Raw genomic sequence first — 20152 nt, forward strand, 5'->3', positions numbered from 1 at the left:
CAATTTCTTCAATGTTTCTGTTTGATTTGTTTTTGTTTTTGGTACCAACTACCTGAATACAATAAATATAGGCTACCACCCTATGGGGAAGATGAGCTGGTAATACAGAAACAGTGCCAGGATGGGCATCAATTTACTTGTGCTTAGTAGCAGCAAAACTTTCATGATGGTGTATTCTTCAAAGGTGAGCTGCAGTCGAACGAACTGAAGGCTGATTTGGTGCATCCCCTGGCATAGTTCATACATGGCAGACTGATGCATCTTCTCTCTGCAAAGGAAAAGAAGAAAATGTCTGAGAATGCAAGATTCATTATCAAACCCAGACTGGCAGCCTGAGGCAGCTTAATAAGAGATCTGACTCAGAATTCTCCTTTTGGCTTCAACATGGAGCAGATGTGTATTTTAAAGACAAGTTAGACGCTTTTCATAGTGATTGGTAAATTGCTTCTAGACCAATACTGCTGGGCTGTTTACTTGTACCCTGTGAGAATGTGTCAGGAGCACTGAAAGCAACCCTTTCAAAGTATGCCATGATTTCATTTTATGTCAAGAGTAATACTGACTGATTAGGATTTTAGTGTGTTATAGTGAGACCATCCACAAAGCAGAGAAGCTGCTGTGATCTGGGGCAAAGCCCACAGACTTTTGTTCCTTTTCAGCCACAGATATCCAGCATTTATAGGAAAGGACTGAGCTAGATGCTATGAACATAGGACGGGGATGACCAATCTTATTTCTTCATGGACCTTCCTTACAGAGGTCATGGAACATGTTATTAACTATTTACATCAACAAGTTTTAAAAGGGAAATTAAAAAATACTTTAAAAGGTGAGAACACCAAATGGAATCTCTCTGATAAAGAGAAAAAATGACAAGGGAGTTTGGCACAACATATACAAATACTTCCACACACACAACCAAACAATACCCTCACACCACTGTCCAAATGCTTCCATAAAAATCCATGTTATCTAAAAACAGAAGTTATTATTTTCTCTTTGCTTAAGAAGTAAGCAAGGCATCACTATTTTTCTTAGATGTTTTCCCTCAAAGTAATAAACGTTCTGTAAGGCCCTGGGTAACTACTGGTTCATGGTGACCAGACTGTAAAAAGTGAAAGAGACACTATTGGTGAAAAATGAGAAAGGACTTGACCAAGGCCAAAGAAACAGAAAACAAGGTCTGGATGGTGGATCTATTAAAGGGTGACTGAAAGCAGGCAGCATCTGCCGGAAAACAATGTGGGGATCTCTCTTCCAGGATGGATTCTGGGGCTCCCCTCAATTGGCAGAAATCTCTTGCATCTCAACTCTGAATGCCAATTATAAGGAACCCATAATGAAACACAAAACATGTTCTCTGCATTATTATATATCTTTCCTCTCCCCCAATAAGCTAGAAGCCATTTTAAATTAAGGAAATATTTTAAACACACACATATGCTAACAGCAGGAGCTTCCGAATCTACCATCCAGAATTAACAGTGTAAACAAATGCTACTATTTTTGCCATATGTGCATCAGATTTTTAAAAATTAAACATGGCAGAGTTAATGCCCACTCTGCCTTCTTCCCCGATCCCATCCATCTCTTCCTCTTTCAAGAAGGGAACCACCCAGTCTAGGTGATTATCATTTCCTCTCAGATGTGTGTATTTCACTACACATGTGTGTATCTATAAAAACAGCATACAGTACTGCTTTGTTTTATGTAAATTTGAAATTAGATATGCACATCCTTCTGCAACTTATTTTTATTCAACAATAACTTTGAGATGTATCTATTTTGATACAGGTAACTAAGTTAATTCATTTTAACTGCTTCGAGCTTCATTTGTTTGAATGTACTGCATTTTACTTATCCATTGCTCTACTGATGGACACTTGGGTTGTTTGCTCTTTATTACTATCACAAATGATGCCCAAGGAATATCCTTGTCATTTCTATAGGATACAGAACGAAAACAGAACTTCTGAGTCATAGATTTGCGCATGTCTCCTGCTTTCATTCCAACCAGCAGAGCATGAGCATGCCCTTACTCCACATCCCCACCAATGCTTGCCATTATCCAATTTCATTTTTTTTCCATTTGATGGGAGGTTGAATGGGTAGATAGCACATGGTTGCTTTTATTTCCATTTCCATTATCACCAGTAGATTCCGTATTTACTCATCATTTGGGTGTCTTCTGTGGTGATTTGACTCTTTATCTTTACCAAATTTACTCATTTTTTCCTTCTCGCACTGAGTAACACCATTTTTATTCCTAATAATTTTGTGCCTTAAAAATGTTGTCTGATCTTCACATTGTTTTTTTCGCTGTCTGCCTCTTTTTCTTGCTCTCTTTAGAACTTACCAGGTGTGCTGTCCACCCTTCTTTTGATCCCTTAGTTTCAAACTTCCCACGTAATTATATTTCACACATATCTTCTAAACACAAAAGGCTGGATTCAGAAATCTGAGAGTCTCTGTATTTTAATAACTCAGTTTAATCTGTTTTTATTTATCATGATTACTGACAAGTTTGGATGTTCTCTACCATTTTAACCTACTTTCCTTCCTCTTTCCCTTCTTTCTCTTTCTCTTCCTTTCATTGGATTGATCTACTAGCTTTTTAGCCTCCTGTTGTGGGAAGTCAGGGACCCCGAATGGAGGGACTAGCTGGAGCTGTGGCAGAGGAACATAAATTGTGAAGATTTCATTTTAATATGGACATTTATCAGTTCCCAAATAATACTTTTATAATTTCTTATGCCTGCCTTTAATCTCCTAATCCTGTTATCTTCGTAAGCTGAGGATGTATGTCACCTCAGGACCACTGTGATAATTATGTTAACTGTACAAATTGATTGTAAAACAGTGTGTTTGAACAATATGAAATCAGTGCACCTTGAAAAAGAACAGAATAACAGTGATTTTTAGGGAACAAGAGAAGACAACCATAAGGTCTGACTGCCTGTGGGGTCAGGCAAAAAGAGCCATATTTTTCTTCCTGCAGAGAGCCTATAAACAGACGTTCAAGTAGGGAAGATATTGCTAAATTCTTTTCCTAGCAAGGAATATTAATACCCCGGGAAAGGAATGTGTTCCTGAGGGTAGGTCTATAAACGGCCGCTCTGGGAATGTATGTCTTATGCAGTTGAGATAAGGACTGAGATACGCCCTGGTTACCTGCAGTACCCTCGGGCTTACTAGGGTGGGGAAAAACTCCGGTAAATTTGTGGTCAGGTGGGTTCTCTGCTCTCGAACCCTGTTTTCTGTTGTTTAAAATATTTATCTGGCTGGGTGCAGTGGCTCAAGCCTGTAATCCCAGCACTTTGGGAGCCCGAGATGGGCGGATCACGAGGTCAGGAGATCGAGACCATCCTGGCTAACATGGTGAAACCCCGTCTCTACTAAAAAATACAAAAAACTAGCTGGGCAAGGTGGCGGGCGCCTGTAGTCCCAGCTACTCGGGAGGCTGAGGCAGGAGAATGGTGTAAACCTGGGAGGTGGAGCTTGCAGTGAGCTGAGATCTGGCCACTGCACTCCAGCCTGGGCAACAGAGCGAGACTCTGTCTCAAAAAAAAGAAAAAAAAATTATCAAGACAATACATGCACCACTGAACATAGACCCTTATCAGTAGTTCTGCTTTTCCCCTTTGCCTTGTGATCTTTGTTGGACCCTTATCACTGGTTCTGCTTTTGCCCTTTGTCCTGTTCCCTCAGAAGCATGTGATCTTTGTTACACCCTTATTAGTAGTTCTGCTTTTTGCCCTTTGAAGCATGTGATCTTTGTACCTACTCCCTGTTCTTACATCCCCTCCCCCTTTGAAACCCTTAATAAAACTTGCTGGTTTTGAGGCTCAGGTGGGCATCATGGTCCTACCAATATGTGATGTCACCCCCAGTGGCCCAGCGGTAAAATTCCTCTCTTTATTTCTCAGGTAGCTGACACTTATGGAAAATAGAAAGAACCTACATTGAAATATTGGGGATGGGTTCCCCCAACAAGCCCCCTCTGCTATAGCTCTACAGGATTTAGAAGCTATACATGCTGTTTTCACACCTTAAGTCATCACTGTTAAATCTAGTTTCTCTCATACACACACACTCCAGGTCTGCTTAGATTTCCCCAGTGTTTCTCTGAACACCCTCACTTCTTGACTTTACTCCTGAGTTCAATTTCTTACTTATTGAAGAATGTATTTTAGTAATTCTTTCAGCAGTGATTAGTTGATAAATGTTCTGGGGCTGGGTGCAGTGGTTCATGCTTGTAATCCTAGCACTTTGGGAGGCTGAGGCAGGCATTTCACCTGAGGTCAGGTGTTCAAGACCAGCCTGGCCAACATGGTGAAACCCCATCTCTACAAAAATACAAAAATTAGCTGGGCATGATGGCAGGTGCCTGTAATCCTAGCTACCAGGAGGGTGAGGTGGAAGAATCACTTGAACTGGGAGGCAGAGGTAATAGTGAGCCAAAGTCAGCCATTGCACCCTAGCCTGGGTGATAGAGTGAGACTCCATCCCAAAACAAAACAAAAGTTCATGTCTCATGTCTTTGGTCTCAATTTGTCTGAAAATGTCTTTATTTTACCTTCATTCCTGGATGATATTTTAAAAAGCTATGGATTTCTAGCTTGACAGTATTCAACTACACATGGGCCTTAATTGTTGCTTTTGGGAAATTTCCTGTTAGTCTAATTGTCGTTCTCCTGAAGGTGGCCTGCATTTTTCTCTTTGGTAGCTTTAAAAATTTTTCTCTATTTATATGATGCCTGCAGTTTCATGACGATGTTACCGAGGTGCAGACTGATTTTTATTTCTCCTGTTCAGGACTCAATGTCCTTATTCAACTTGCATATATAAGTATTCCTTCAGTTCTAAAATGTTTTTAGTCATTGTCCCTTCAAATATCACCCCATCCTGTTCCTGTTATTTTTCGTTTTTAAACTCCGGTTAGCAGTATGTTGGACCTTCTCCTCATGTTTTCCACATTAGCCTCTCTTTCATATTTTCTTGCTTTTTATCTCTCTGTACTGCATTCCTAGGTGATTTTCTCAGATCTGTTTTCCATATAATCTACTGTTTAATACAGTGTTTTAATTTTAGTGGCAGTATTTTTCATGTTGAGCTGAGAAATGCTCTATTCAATTCTCTCTCAAACATTTCTGTTCTTTTCCATAGGTATTTCTCCTTTACATATCTAGATATTTAAACATGTTTATTTTATAGTTTCTTTCAGATGTTTTATTCAAATTTGGGGGGTGCTAATATGCATATCTAACATGTATTATTTTGGCATGTATTGTCTTCTAGGTGAATCCCATGGGTTCTGGCTTGTGGATGGGACTCTACAGAGTTTTAGCATTTGCGGCTGTCATGGGTATAAGCATTTTACTTGTTCTGGAGCAGTTTTTATGCTAATTTCTCAGCTTAAACACTTTTTGCAAGACTCATGTAGTTTAAATTTAGACTCCACACTTGATGTGATGCAGGTTTCTGTTTCTTATTTCTTTCAGCTTCCTTGCCATGCTGGCTGGTTGGTTTAGTTTTATTGTCCTTGTTAGTAGACAGCGAAATCTTTGCCAAGCCCTAGATTTATGCAGGGGGCTCTATTTCAGGCGCTGGCCTTGTTGGAGTCTGGCTTCCTGTCACCTTTCCCTGTTTGTGTTCTAATACCCATCCTCAAGCACATATCTGCATTCAGTAGTCAGTGGACCATCTGTGGCATTAGTTTTGCTTTAAAGCACCCTGTCTATGAATTTCCTAGTTTTGCACCTTTTAAAAACATTTCTTTTGAGCTTGGCTATATATTTAAGACTTTTTTTTTAATGCAGAATTTCTGTGTGTTTAGAGCCAAAAAAAAAAAAAAAAAAAATTAAAAGCTCAGTTTAGTTCCATCATTTTGATTGGTAACTGCAAACTTCTTAAAGAAAGGATCCATGTCTAACTTTTGTAAGTGTCAAAAAGAATACGATAAACAAGTGCAATGTGTCAGTCTTTGCTAAGTATTTCTCATGAATGAATGATAGAGAGAATGAAAGGAAAAGAGAACAGAGAACAGTTAAAGGCTATGAAAACATACAGATTTGCATATGATGATGATGATGAAGGAAAAGTAATACTGGCAATTTATATAAGATTATCAAGTGGCCACAAAATTAGATATTGCATTTATGAAGTTCTACAAAATTTTTGAGAGAGAGAGACTGATTTAGATTGTGACATGGGTAAAGCAAACTGGAAAATCAGAATGTCTGTGGAGTATAACACAACATGCATTTCATACTGTGCGGTTTGAAACGTGCGCTTATGTGCATTTGATTCCTTAAGGGGGCATCCCTAGCTTTGCCCCAGCAGGTCCTAGAGGGGCACAGCTCATCAGCTTTTCAGCATGCTGGCTTTGTGATCTGGTAATCATGTAGCATCTGAGATCTCAGGCTTATCATGTATAAAATTGGAATACTAATAATAATTCCAATCTTGCAGGGATGTATGAACTAATTATATGGAAGCTCTTAAATTATAATTCACACATGTTAGCTTTATTTGGAAATAATGGAGAGAATACAATGCTTCTTAAGAGACCAATGATCATTTGGTTGAAACAAACCAAGAAGGAGTCAAGGTCTTAAAATGAGTTTTCGGGAATACAATATTATGTTATTATTTTAAATTATTTCTATATAGAAGATGGTAAATCTAGGGAAAAACCAGAGATAATGTAGATTTTCAGAAGGCAGAAATAACTTGCCTAGAGTAGAACATGAGAACGAAACACCTCCATGTCAGAGCATTTCTGTTATCAGATGTGTTAACAAAACATCCACACACAGATTAAAGGTTAAAGAGAGACTTCAGATTCCACTTGAAAACAGATTAGAACACTAACGTGTGACAACACACCTAAAGAAAGCATTTTTTGCCACTTCAGTATGAACAGCATCTCTTTTTAACTCTTTGTGAGGTATTAACTAAATAACCTCTACAGTCTCCACAGCTATCATTTATGGATTACCCGCCACACACCAGAGCTAAATTTCTTCTTGCTAAATCTCACAATGCCCTGTGAGGAATTATTCTCATGTTCATGATAAGGAATTTTAGGTACATGTGAAGCCAGGATCCAAACCCAGGTTTTTTACTTCAAAACTCATGCACTTTCCTTTCTCTGTATGCCAGCCTGAGTAATCATTTTTGGCTCTTTTTTCCAGAGTCATACAACTCTATTCAGCACCTGCAATGTTTTGTTATTACAGTCATTCATTTGTTTATTCTTTGCTACCCATTATGTGGTAACATTTTGGGTTTTCAAATTCCATTGCTGTTTCCATTGCATGAAATCGAATTATCTAAATGAAAAGTATGGAGCACTTGATATAGCTTGAAATTTCAAGAAAATAGGCCATCTTGAAACTGCATTTTATATCACATCATTTTTGCACAATTTTTTGTGCAATTGTGCATTTTTTTGCACAATTAAATGTATAGAAAAGTACATCCAAAGAAGTTGAAACAAGGACAATCTTTTGGCATAATATTGGTATTAATTTTGCAATATCGCTTCACAGAATATACTCTTTGCTACATGCTTTTATTCATGTCATAATTTTACCTCATTTTGAATAGAATGTAAAAATATACTGGCTACTTTGGGAAAGAGAAGCAAACTCATATAATGCCTCTGTAAACCAAAAGTAAATGCATGACCAAAAGTCACCCTTCAATAGTGAACTAATACAAATATGGTAACAGATTACTGCCATAGAAAACAGCCATATAGTGAACATCAGACCTGAGTAACTGATGGCTGCTAGTCTCTACTTAAGAACTGTGAGTACTAATATATTTGCACATGTCAGCCATTTCTAAATATCTTCTTATTTGTAGGAACAGAATAAAAACTTTACTTTTGGATAAATAAACACAGCAGCCAAAGTGGGTCTAGAGACCCACTCTAGAGGTTGGGTTAAAATCTATGACAATAGTTCTAAAATATTTTTTAAAAAATACTTCAATAGTTTTATAAACTTGAAATTTTCTCAAATGAGGAAGCCAATTTTATTTGTAGCTATAACTTCATCTGGTCTTCTCTTAGAACATCCATTGTACTAAACTAAAATAATATGATCATTTGGAAATAGTTTTAAAATATTAAGTTAAAATTATCTAACTTCTCCAAATCTGATTTACTTGGGACTAAAGTGAATGATGGGAGTTAGACAATATTTTTTTTCTTGCTTTGGAGAGAATTTGGGGTTAGAAATGGGGTTTAATTCATGTAAGAATAGTGGCAATTAGAAAAGGTCCATTAAAATCAGAGTGTGGGTAGGGCTTTCAAAATATAAATGACTTGTGTGCTGGCTGCCTGCTTTTAACTGAGCATCTAAACAATCTGAACAACTCTTTTATCTACAGGACCCACCCATGCTATCTTACCATCATTATGTCAACCATGTTGCCCTATTTCACATTATAAGACGAGTCCATTGAACCTATCAGCCAATGGCTGTCAGAAGGAACACTCTTGTTTTTTAGGTACTGGCTTACCATTAGGGTATCTGGAAGTCCTTCTGGAAGTAATTGATTTGAGAAATTATTTCTCCAAATTAAATGTAATTGTAGCATCATAGTCATGTTGTACTTTGACAGAAGTAGATATCTGATAAGCCCAAACTACAAAGCATTCCAGGCTATGAACACCTGTAGAACTCGGGAGCTCTAAGTATGAGTCTAAACACCTTCATGGACACTTCATGTGGTGGCCATCCACCACAGTGAGAAGACAAGCGAGGCTCTTCCATCTTCCAGTGTCTAAATCTGTAGGACGGTTTAAACTTCCCACCCATTCCAGGTTCTCATTCCAGGTTCTTATCAGCAACCTCTATTCTGAGGTTGCCTTGATCTTGTCAAGGGCTCAGTTGAGTTCACCTGTGAGTTGGCTAGTTTCAGGGGCATGCTTACCACGCAACTCCTTAATGGTCTCCCAAGGTGTTACCCCTGAAATTCGGCTAGACCACTAGGAAGTCACATAGGCAGGCCTCTAAAGCAGTGCATTTTGCAGACATTATTTAACATTATGCCTCCACTGAACTTTGCCAAGAAATAGCCCTTTGCAGAAAAACTCTGCATCTTTGCAAGATGGATTCTGAAGATGACTTCCATTTTTTGTTACTGATTGTTCTTTTTTTTTTTTTTTTTTTTTTTTTTGAGATGGAGTCTCGCTGTGTCTCCCAGGCTGGAGTGCAGTGGCGTGATCTCGGCTCACTGCAAGCTCCGCCTCCCAGGTTCACGCCATTCTCCCGCCTCAGCCTCCCAAGTAGCTGAGACTACAGGCGCCCGCCACCACGCCCGGCTAGTTTTTTGTATTTTTAGTAGAGACGGGGTTTCACCATGTTAGCCAGGATAGTCTCGATCTCCTGACCTCGTGATCCACCCGCCTCGGCCTCCCAAAGTGCTGGGATTACAGGCTTGAGCCACCGCGCCCGGCCTGATTGTTCTTATTAAGACTCATGTGATACATGGGCCTTGAACTGTAGGCCTGGAAAAAGCTTCCTTCTTAATGCTAACTTCTACTTAATGAATCTCTGCCGGAAGTGAAAGCAGGCCATTGAGGGGTTATTTGTTGTTCACAGCAGCACTATTCACAATAGGCAAAAGATAGAAGCAACCCAAGTGTTCACTGACAGATAAATGGATACACATGAGGAACATGTATATAATGGGATATTGAGTCTCAAAAAAGGAAATTCTGACATGCTACACCATGGATGAACCTTCCTATTATGCTCAATGAAATACGTCTGTCAGAGAAAGACAAATACTGCATGATTTCACTTATATGAGCTATCTAAAGTAGTCATACTCATAGAAACAGTAAGTAAAACGGTGGTTACCAGGGGCTGGGGGAGGTGGGAAAGCAGAATTAGTTTAGTGAGTACAGTTTTAGTTTTGCGAGATGAAAAAGTTCTGGAGACTGGTTGCACAACGATGTAATACTACTACTGAACTGTACACGTAAAAAGGGTTAGAAGGCAAATGTTGTTATACGTATTTTTTAATCACAACTAAAATGGTTTGAAAATTAGAAAAACAAGAATCTCTACAACCCATAATCCATTTATGAGGGAGTCTCACTGTGTCACCCAGGCTAGAGTGCAGTGGCACGATCTCGGCTCACTGCAACCTTCACTTCCCTGGTTCAAGCGATTCTCCCACCTCAGCCTCCCAAGTAGCTGGGATTACAGGCCTGTGCCACTGTGCCTGGCTAATTTTTGTATTTTTAGTAGAGATGGGGTTTCCCCATGTTGGCCAGGCTGGTCTCAAACTCCTGACCTCAGGTGATCTGCCTCCCACTTGGTCTCTCAAAGTGCTGAGATTACAGGTGTGAGCCACCGTACCCAGCCTATACTTTATTTGAGATTGATTAAGAAACTAATATTTGTGTTTAATAATGCAACTTCTGTTAGCATTCAGGTGATTCATTCTTTCATCTTTTATAATATACAAAATATCTGTCTTACTCTCTGTTTTAGCTACTTGCTTTTTACCTTTTTGTGTCTTGAATGGTTTTAGTTTTACTGTATCTGTGCTTTTACTGCAAGCTATGCTAAATGCTTTTGGAAAGCATGCGGGGTAAGAATTCTTTAATAAACTATGATTTCAAAAAGTCACTCAGAAATAGTTCCTCAAAGACCTTTTTGATATAGTTTTGGTACTCTAAAGGGGAAGGAAAATAGAACTACCTTTATCACTCCTTTCTGTTTCCACAAACTCACATTTAATAAATGTAATCCTTTCACATCAGCTGATTTTATAAATGCCAAGCACAAGAGGTTCCCAACTCTTCCACCTATGGGAACCTATGAAAAGTACAATGACATTTTTAAATGTAAGATCCTTTAGTAATATGGCATGGAACTGTACCTTGTCAACTAAATACCTTTTAGGTGTGTACGACATCACTTTATTTAAGAAGGAACTACAAAAAGCAGCCTTTGAAATATTTCACATTAGCCCCTGGATTAAGCTCTACATAGCTCTCATCATTCTGAAGGTCTGTGTACCCTTCTGGATAGTGGGGTACATATCTTTCTATGACTGATTTTTGTATGGTGCATCGGTCAACAATTATGTGAGTGATAAAAAAATATCTGGCAACAAACGAACAGGTAAATCAACACATTTCATAGACTTTCAGCTGTTCTTTTCTTTGTAGATATAAACAAAACAAAGGTTGTTTTGTTGTGCTCAATCAGGGTTGAAGTCTCTGGAATCTCAAGAGGAGGCCTCTCAATAAACATGTTTGTTAACATACTATTTATTACTTCAGTAAACTGCCTCTAGGAATGTGTGTGCGTGCCTCTAGAATTAGGCAGCAATAGTGTCAATCTTGCAACAGAGAAATAAATAACTTGACTGGTGTGGTGCACACGCGTAATCACAGCCAACCTGAAAGACCAGACCTTACATCTGATACCGCAAACCGCATCCTGTCTGAATAAATCTAACATCTTGTTACATGGTCAGTATAACAGATGGTCCATGTCTCGGGCTTATTATATTCCTAAAAAACAGCATGCAGAAAAACAGGTTTTTTTCTTCCAAACCTCAATTAGAATAAAAATTACCCCAATTTGAACATTCAAATTATTCCAGTTTACTGTTTTTAATTTTTTTCATAGTCTTATTAATTTTTCCTTAACTGACAAACAAGATATATCTGTGAAGGACCATTTTACTAGCTGCAGTTCTGACACCTGTTCATTTTTATAGTACTTGCAGAGTTTATTTGTAACCAGGGTAGAACTCAGCCATGAGATGTAGAAATCACCTGAGAATTCCATTGTGGTCTGCATCTCTAACACATTACTGGACTAACATGTTAGAGAGACTAATGTCCCATTGGTGTCCACAACATTCATCCATTCTCTCTTAATTTTGCATGATCAATTCTAGTAATAGTTAAAAGCTAATTCAGTATTTTATCACCTTAGTTGATGTTCCAGAAGAGATATGCTTTCATACAACTCTCCTTGGACTTCAACATCACAATATCCACTGACTTTAATGCATGTTACACAGATCAGAATAACACATGATAATCTAAAAATGTAGAATGGGCCTTGTTATATGGCAACTGTAATTTACCTCTGGTGGTACCAAAAGTCTGGAAAAAAATTTTAAACCATAAATCCTATGTATAGTATTTTTAAAAACATTCCTTTATACAGTAGATTTTAAAATAACTTATATAGTCAGCGGTTTCTTCAGGGTACAAGGATATATGTCTTTAGTGCAGGAAAGAAAACGTGTAGCCATAATCCACTGTAAAATTCAGATTTCAGAGAAAGTTAAAATTGGGGGTATCTGTGATAAATCACATTACAAAAATGTTTTGCTTGACCAAAGGTTTAATCTTAGTATTCCCTGAACTGTGAATTTCCCCAGGCAGGCCAGTACCAATACAATTCACTTAAAAAAGTGATTTCTAAGCAACTTTTCAGGACTGCTTATTGTATCATGCGAGGCACATCTGTCTCTGAGATATGTGTCTAGACAGCACACACTAAAGTAAGAAAGACAAAGAGCAAACTGTAGGAGATTAAAAAGGAACATAGTTTACTGGATATTATCTATACAGATACTAGGGGCCTTGGTACAGGGAAATCCATGAATATGCCTAGCACTGAATTCTTACTAGAAGAGCCTACTACCAGAGGCCATTCTAGTATCATTGGATGTTTTAAGATTTAGTAAACTAAATTTTTAAATTCTAGGCTTTGCTGAGACAGTTTATATATGGCTTTGATAGAAGAACAAGCTGTAAGTGTCAACTAGACTATAATGATTTGCTTATTCCAAGAAATTTTTTGGAAAGGCAGTCAAACCTCACTGAAAACAGCATTCTAGGATTTGAATCCAGGCTGTCTGTTCCCAGATTCTGGTCTCTTAACTGCTATATTAAGGTTAAAACACCCAACAGCAAGCTTGGAGACTCATGATCACTTAATAAGTGCTATGTTAAGACTTATTGCCAGAGTTGCTACATCTACGGAAAGAAAACAGAAGAACAATGTTCTCAATGCCAGGCGCAGTGGCTCATGCCTGTAATCCCAGCACTTTGGGAGGCTGAGGCAGACAGATCACTTGAGTCCAGGGGTTCAAGATCCACCTGGGCAACATAGTAGGATCCCGTCTCTACTAATAATGTAAAAATTAGTAGGATGTGGGTCCTTATAGTCCCAGCTACTTAGGAGGCTGAGATGAGAGGATCACCTGAGCCCAGGAAGTAGAGGACGTGGTGAATCACGATAGGGCCACTGGACTTCAGCCTAGACGACAGGAGTGAGAACCTGTCTCAAAAAAAAAAAAAAAAAATTCTCTAGTGAAGTATTTTTTTCACTATCAAGCCTCATATTTGTAGGCTAGGCTATAGATTTTAATACTAAATTTCTGAAAATTTAATGGTATGCTGATCTCAGATGATTAAACAGAAGACAGAAAACCTTTGGTGAGTTATTATTGCTTCATACAGGGACATTTTGGGTATAAACGTAAAGACACTGCTTACTTTCAATAAACAACTATTGTTTCCTCACTTATAAAATGGGGATGTAAAAAGGTAGGATTCCTTTACTTGATAACTTTGTTCACATTCTTGAAATTCAATAGTTAAATGCTAATTTAGAAACGTTACCAGACTATTGTTTGGGTAAAGGGTGACAGGAATTACTTTTTCCTACTACAATAAAAGATTTGTATTAACCAACAACTTATGGAGTCATATTCTTCCTAAAGCAAAAGTCACATTACTCCAGTAACCAGAAGCTGGCACAGGATGGTGTAGAGAAGGACATTTACTCTGATAAAATCTAGGTGCACAATTGTGCCTCCAAGGCCACAGCAGAGAGTGGCTCACATGGGCGGACGTGATTTTAGCAGTGTGTGAATGTGTTGGGGTGGGGACAAGGAAGGTGGAAAGCAGGTGTGCTCACTTTATAGGATCACCGATTCCTTTTTCTATCTTGAAATCTATGATCCTATAAAGTGAACACACTTGCTTTCTACCTTTTCTTCTTACGTTGGAAGAAGAAAACAGTTAAAGCTCCAGAGACTCTGTTATCACAGACATGATTAAATTCATTAATCAAATTATACCCTAGAAAACATTTCTGGATGCCACAGTTCTGTAGGAAAGGTAGTTTCTTCTATTGGAATCATCTAAAAGCTGATACATCATCTGCCTGAATAGAAGAGTGATGTCCAACTCAATTAATTTATTAGAGATTAGCCACGCGTCCTTTCTTATTACTGATTCTGAACATCTGTCACAAAGCAGATTTTGTTCAGGACATTATGAACAACTGCATCATTCATTACTGGGTGAAATAAGTGTAACACCACCAGGCCACTATACCACCAGTGACATTCGTTTCCCATAAAACATCAACACTGAAACACACACTACACCTGCACACAAAATGACATGAACACACTGATTATTCAACGTATAGCCTAAATATTTCTTATCCTTTTAATCCACTTGTATGAAATTCCTTTTCAAGGTACATGAAGGGTAAAAGTGACATTTTCTAACCTTCTCTACTTCAAAATTCTGTGAACTTCCTCTAATCAGAACGAAGTAGCGGTACAGTTTCTCTTTAATGAGAAACGATTTGTTGTTTTTTTGTGTTCATTGCTTAGAAGCAGTGAGTGTTAAGGACAACACCTTAAAAGTGTTAGCTCCCTGTGATTCTCTCTCTCTCTCTTTTTTTTTTTTAGAGGGAGTCTCGCTCTGTCGCCCAGGCTGGAGTGTAGTGGTGGAATCTCGGCTCACTGTAACCTGTGCCTCCCGAGTTCAAGCGATTCTCCTGTCTCAGCCTTCTAAGTAGCTGGGATTACAGGCATGCGCCACCATGCCCGGCGGGTTTTTGTATTTTTTTTTTTTTTTTTAGTAGAGATGGGGTTTCTCCATGTTGGCCAGGCTGGTCTCGAACTCCTGACCTCAGGTGATCCGAGCCTCCTTGGCTTCCCAAAGTGCTGGGATTACAAGCGTGAGCCACCACATCTGACCCTCCCTGTGATTTTTGAGTAAAGCACTGGGCTCTTGGCAATCTTGTGAGAGAGAGGCAAGTGCAATCCAAGCCCTCCTTCACTGTGATGCTTTGTACAAAGAACTGGAGGGTGGCAGAATGTGAGAGGGAAGGAAAGCGGGCAGGGGCAGCCACTAGGCAGCAATGTTTTCTGTAACAAGGAGAAGGAACAGCAGTGGTATGGTTTGAATGTGTCCCTCAAAATTCATATATTGTCACTTAATTATCAATATGCTAGTAAGAGGTGAGGCCTGTAGGAGGCTCTACCTCTCAATCACCCACTACAATCACCTCCTGTAGGAGGAGATCAAGTAAGCAGTGAGAGCAGAGCCCTCATGGATGGGCTTAGAGCCCTTATTAAAGGGGTCGAGAGGGAAGAGTTTGGCCCTTCCATCCCTTCTGCCACGTGAGGACATGGTGTTCTTTTCCTCTGGCAGAAGCAGCAACAAGGTGCCATCTTGGAAGGAGATGGCAGCTCTCACCACACATTGAACCTGCTGGCACCTGCAACTTGAACTTCTCAGCCTTTAGGACTGTAAGAATAAATTTCTATTGTTCGCACATCCCTAAGTCTCAAGTACTTTGCGAACAGTGGCACAAACAAACTAAGACAAGCCATCAGGGAAAAAAAATAATAATAAAGAAAAATCATTCCTCTGAGTAATTTCCGGAACTGAAATTTCAATGATTTTAAATTTCAATGATTTTAAGACCAAGACTGGTGGAGCTGCAAAACAAAGTTTTCAATTTAGAGCAACCATCTCAAAGAAAAGAGCACAGAAGTTCATACTGAAGTTTGAAAAACAAACAAACAAAACAACAACTTTGTCCAGTCTGTGTTCTCTCTCTGGAAAAGTCTGGAAAAGCCTTAACATGCCTAATTTCAAAGGTAAGACAATGGGATGTAGCATTTTTATTCAATAAAAATGATACTGTCCCACTCACTCTACATGAGATAAGGAAGGGCTATAGAACAAAAGGAAAGGAAAGAGAAAGGGTCAAGCAGAAACAAAAATGAGAGGAGAAAGAATGGGGGACCAGTCATGCAGAAAAGGAAGGGAAGCAGAAATGGTGAGGGAACAAAAGGAGAGGGGGAAAGAAATGGCTCTGTCCCTCTGAAGCTGAAGCCCACAGTTCTTTTGGCCCTGTGGTTTGACAGCTTCAACTCTGGATTGCAGAGACCCATCCCCTTTCCTGCTCAGGTACAGCATCTCACGCTTGGATCATACCACCCGCTTCACAATATCCATCCAATTCTAACCCTCTCGGAGGACAACATGGCCTTTCAAGCTACACAGTTTTGCCCAGCAGCTTTCCTTGACCACTGTAGTCCAGAAGACTACACCTGCTTTTTTTTTTTTTTTTTTTTTTTGAGATGGAGTTTCGCTCTTGTTACCCAGGCTGGAGTGCAGTGGCGCAATCTCGGCTCACTGCAACCTCTGCCTCCCAGGTTCAATCGATTCTCCTGCCTCAGCCTCCTGAGTAGCTGCCACCTGCTTTTTAAACTCCTGGAGTGCCCATTCATAACACCTGTCACCTGTCACTTGTCTTCACCTTGTTAGGCCACTATTTATGCATTTAGGTGTTACTTGTCCAGTAACTCACCAGCTACACTATAGAATTCTAGAGGATGGAAGTTCTACGTTTCATTTCTTTTGATTCTGTACAATAGCCATCACAGTGTAGATAGTTTCAATATTTATTTCTGACTGGTGAAATGCTGGTTATTGTTCATCTTTTAGCTAAATAGTAAAAATAAAGAGAATTTAATCTCACTTTAGGGGAAGTGATTAGGATATTCATTTACAATACTGTACTACTACTCTTTTTTTTTTTTTGAACACATTCTAATGACACATTCTCAAAGCTATGAGAATAAGTTATCTCACTGGTACAGTAGCACTATATAATCGTAACCATAGGAAGGTAGAGGGGACCTGTGAGACACTTCCATCTCCATTATTCAGCAGACACAGGAGAAATGCGGTATAATGAAAACGGCACGCGCTGTGAGGGGAGTCCTAGGCTCAGACCTAAGGCCCATCTCTCAGTGTGATGTGATCTTAGGTAATTTATTGGATCTCTCTCTGCCAAGGCAGCTGCATCATTTATGAAAGAGTGACAATAACATCTGCTTCAAAATATAATTGTCTGTAAATAAGATGATTCATACAAAAGCATCAAGTATAGTAAATGGCACGTGGAAGGCTCTGTAAGTATTTTGCTACTAGACTATGGGCCCTTTCAGGGACTATGTTCTATCTAGCTTTGATTTTCCAGCATCTGGTATATACATTAAGTCTTTCTTGAATGAGGAAACAGATTCAGATCTTCAGTAAGGCTTCACCAAAGCCAGGCGGAATTAGAGTCTGGGTTGGGTTTTAAAGGTCATCTAGTCCAGCGGTTCTCAAAGTGTGTTCTGAGGACACCAGGGTGTCCCCAAAACCCTTTCAAGGTGTCTGTTAGATCCTCTTTTTTCTAACTATGTATCTGGGTGAAGCTAAATTTTTTTCATATACCTCCCCCAAAACAACCCATCACAACAGACTAAATGTAAGAAGCAGAAAAGAGAATGCCAGATTAAAGGAATTTGCAAACAGGCAAAACAATGCCATTCTTCTCACTTTTTTTTTTTAAAGTTGTTTTTCATAAAAATATTTGTGTTTTATGTTATTTATATAATATGTGATGGCTTTATGTTTCTTTTAAAACAAATTGATAAATCAATATTTTAGAAAAGTTGTTTTACTTTTTTTTTTTTTTTTTTTTTTGAGACGGAGTCTCACTCTGTCACCCAGGCTGGAGTGCAGTGGCCGGATCTCAGCTCACTGCAAGCTCCACCTCCCGGGTTCACGCCATTCTCCTGCCTCAGCCTCCCGAGTAGCTGGGACTACAGGCGCCTGCCACCTCGCCCGGCTAAGTTTTTGTATTTTTAGTAGAGACGGGGTTTCACTGTGTTAGCCAGGATGGTCTTGATCTCCTGACCTCGTGATCCGCCCGTCTCGGCCTCCCAAAGTGCTGGGATTACAGGCTTGAGCCACCGCGCCCGGCCTAATTTCTAATATGGGTAAATATCAATAGATATAACTTACATAAAGAAAAACTTGTTGGGATTCTCGATGATCTCAGTGTGTAAAAGGGTCCTGAGAACACACCGTTTACAAACTGCTGGTCTGGGCTAATTCCCTCATTCTGTAGAAGGGAAACGAAGGCTCACTCACTCAACAACATGAAGCTCATTAACGACAATATTAGGGACTGGGCCTTACATCTTCAACAATTGAGCTCTTAAGTACCGTCATGAAATCAGAAAGGAAGAAAAACAGATATGGAGAAATAATTTAAAATAGGAACCAAAGTTCCAGTTTTTCTAAGAACACTTTATTTCTCATTTGTGTTGTTTATCTACTGGGTATGTCTCTCTCACCTATTTTATTTTTTTGAGACAGGGTCTTGCTCTGTTGCCCAGGCTGGAGTACAGTGGTGTGATCTCGGCTTACTGTGGCCTCAACTTCCCTGGGCTCAGGTGGATCCTCCTACCTCAGCCTCCTGAGTAGCTCGGGCCACAGACACGTGCCACCACACCTGGCTAGTTTTTGTATTTTTTATAGAGTCAGGGTTTTGCCATGTTCCCTAGGCTGTTCTTGAACTCCTGAGCTCAAGCGATCTGGCCACCTCAGCCTCCAAAAGTTTTGGGATTACAGGGCCACGGTGCCCGGCCATCTCACTTAAAGGATAATTCTTATGAAAGATGACAAATGATTAGTGGTATGATTTGAGTATGTACCCCAAAGTACATGTGTTAGAAACTTAATCCCAAATGCAACAGTGTTGAGAGGTGGAGCCTAATAACTGGTGACTAGGTCATGCTGCCCTCATGGATAGATTAATGTTCTGGTAGGAGTAGGTTATCTTAAGAGAGGATGTGTTATAAAAGCAAGTTTCAGCACTGTTTGCGCTCATGCACATTCTCTTTCTCTCTCTTTCTCGCGCCCTTCTGCCTTCTACCATGAGATGATGCAGCAGGAAGGTTCCCGCCAGATGTGGGCCCCTTGATCTGAGGCTTCTCAGCCTCTATAACTGTAAGAAATAAATCATGGTTCTTTAAATTACCCAGACTCGGGGATTGTGTTATTGCCGTACAATATGGACAATGATGATTGGCCAGTAAGAGTTTCAAATATATATCATGTCTGAAACCATTATTAAGCTCCAAAGCTCTATACTGTGTGTAACTGCCTGAAAATCCAAATTCCATAGTCAAGTTAGAAACCTTTTTATAGCTGAAAAATTCTGAGCTTTGGACAGAGAGACACCTGTGTTCAAAACTTTGGGCTTTCCTCATCTTTAAAAGCAGGATAATAAAGTCCAACCTCACAGAGTTGTGAGGATTAAATAAAATGAAGTATTGGAGATAGTATTTAGCATGACACCTTCCATAAGCTTTCAGCATCAGCTCAGAATCCTTCAAATCTCCCTCTAAACTACTTGATTATCAGTTACTTTTGCACTGCAGTGCCAAGGTAAGTGGAGACTGATATACAGCTGCAGCGGACAGGAAGTGGGGAGGTTCTAAACTGCTAATTCCACTGCTTCTGTTGAAGTGATGTCCACTTCAAGGGACAGGGGCACAGATGATGTCTGTGATGATGATGTTATACAAGGCTGTCACACCTGTAGGTATGTATGTTGGCTCATACAACACTCCTACTGCAGCTCCACTGATCCAAGTGCACAAGTGTGCTTTCATAAGGAGGCCGAGGGTCTCCAAATATGACCTTCTTGTTTGTTTCCCTTCATCCTCCACTTGTTTCTTTCAGAACAGTGTCAGATGCCAGAACCCAGGGAAAGTTAAATAACCTTTTGAGAGCCCTCCCCAACATGACCCTATTAAATAAGCTTGGGGTTCACGGGTGGAAAAGGGGAAAATTATAAAACAAAAATTAAATCATCTCTCATGGGAATAATAAAAAACAATCGTGTGGTTCAGTTTCAGTTCTAGAAATGTCTGAAGACAGAAGTTCATAAAATGCTTTAAGCAGCAAGACACATTCAAGTGTGTTCCCCTTCTTCAA

The 20152-nt window shown here is 39.4% G+C and overlaps 1 protein-coding gene across 9 annotated transcripts in view; it reads right to left on the reverse strand.

Annotated features, from left to right (window-relative positions):
- NR3C2 (nuclear receptor subfamily 3 group C member 2) overlaps positions 1–20152 on the reverse strand; it is a 365926-nt gene that overhangs the window by 43211 nt on the left and 302563 nt on the right. For all 9 annotated transcript variants that reach the window (XM_078002311.1, XM_078002313.1, XM_028848799.2 and 6 more), the window contains exon 7: positions 138–268. In XM_078002311.1, the coding sequence (XP_077858437.1) occupies positions 138–268 (131 nt within the window). The remainder of the gene's footprint in view (positions 1–137; positions 269–20152) is intronic.

Source organism: Macaca mulatta, chromosome 5 (assembly GCF_049350105.2).
Source record: "Macaca mulatta isolate MMU2019108-1 chromosome 5, T2T-MMU8v2.0, whole genome shotgun sequence".
In the NCBI taxonomy this organism is placed as follows: domain Eukaryota; kingdom Metazoa; phylum Chordata; class Mammalia; order Primates; family Cercopithecidae; genus Macaca; species Macaca mulatta.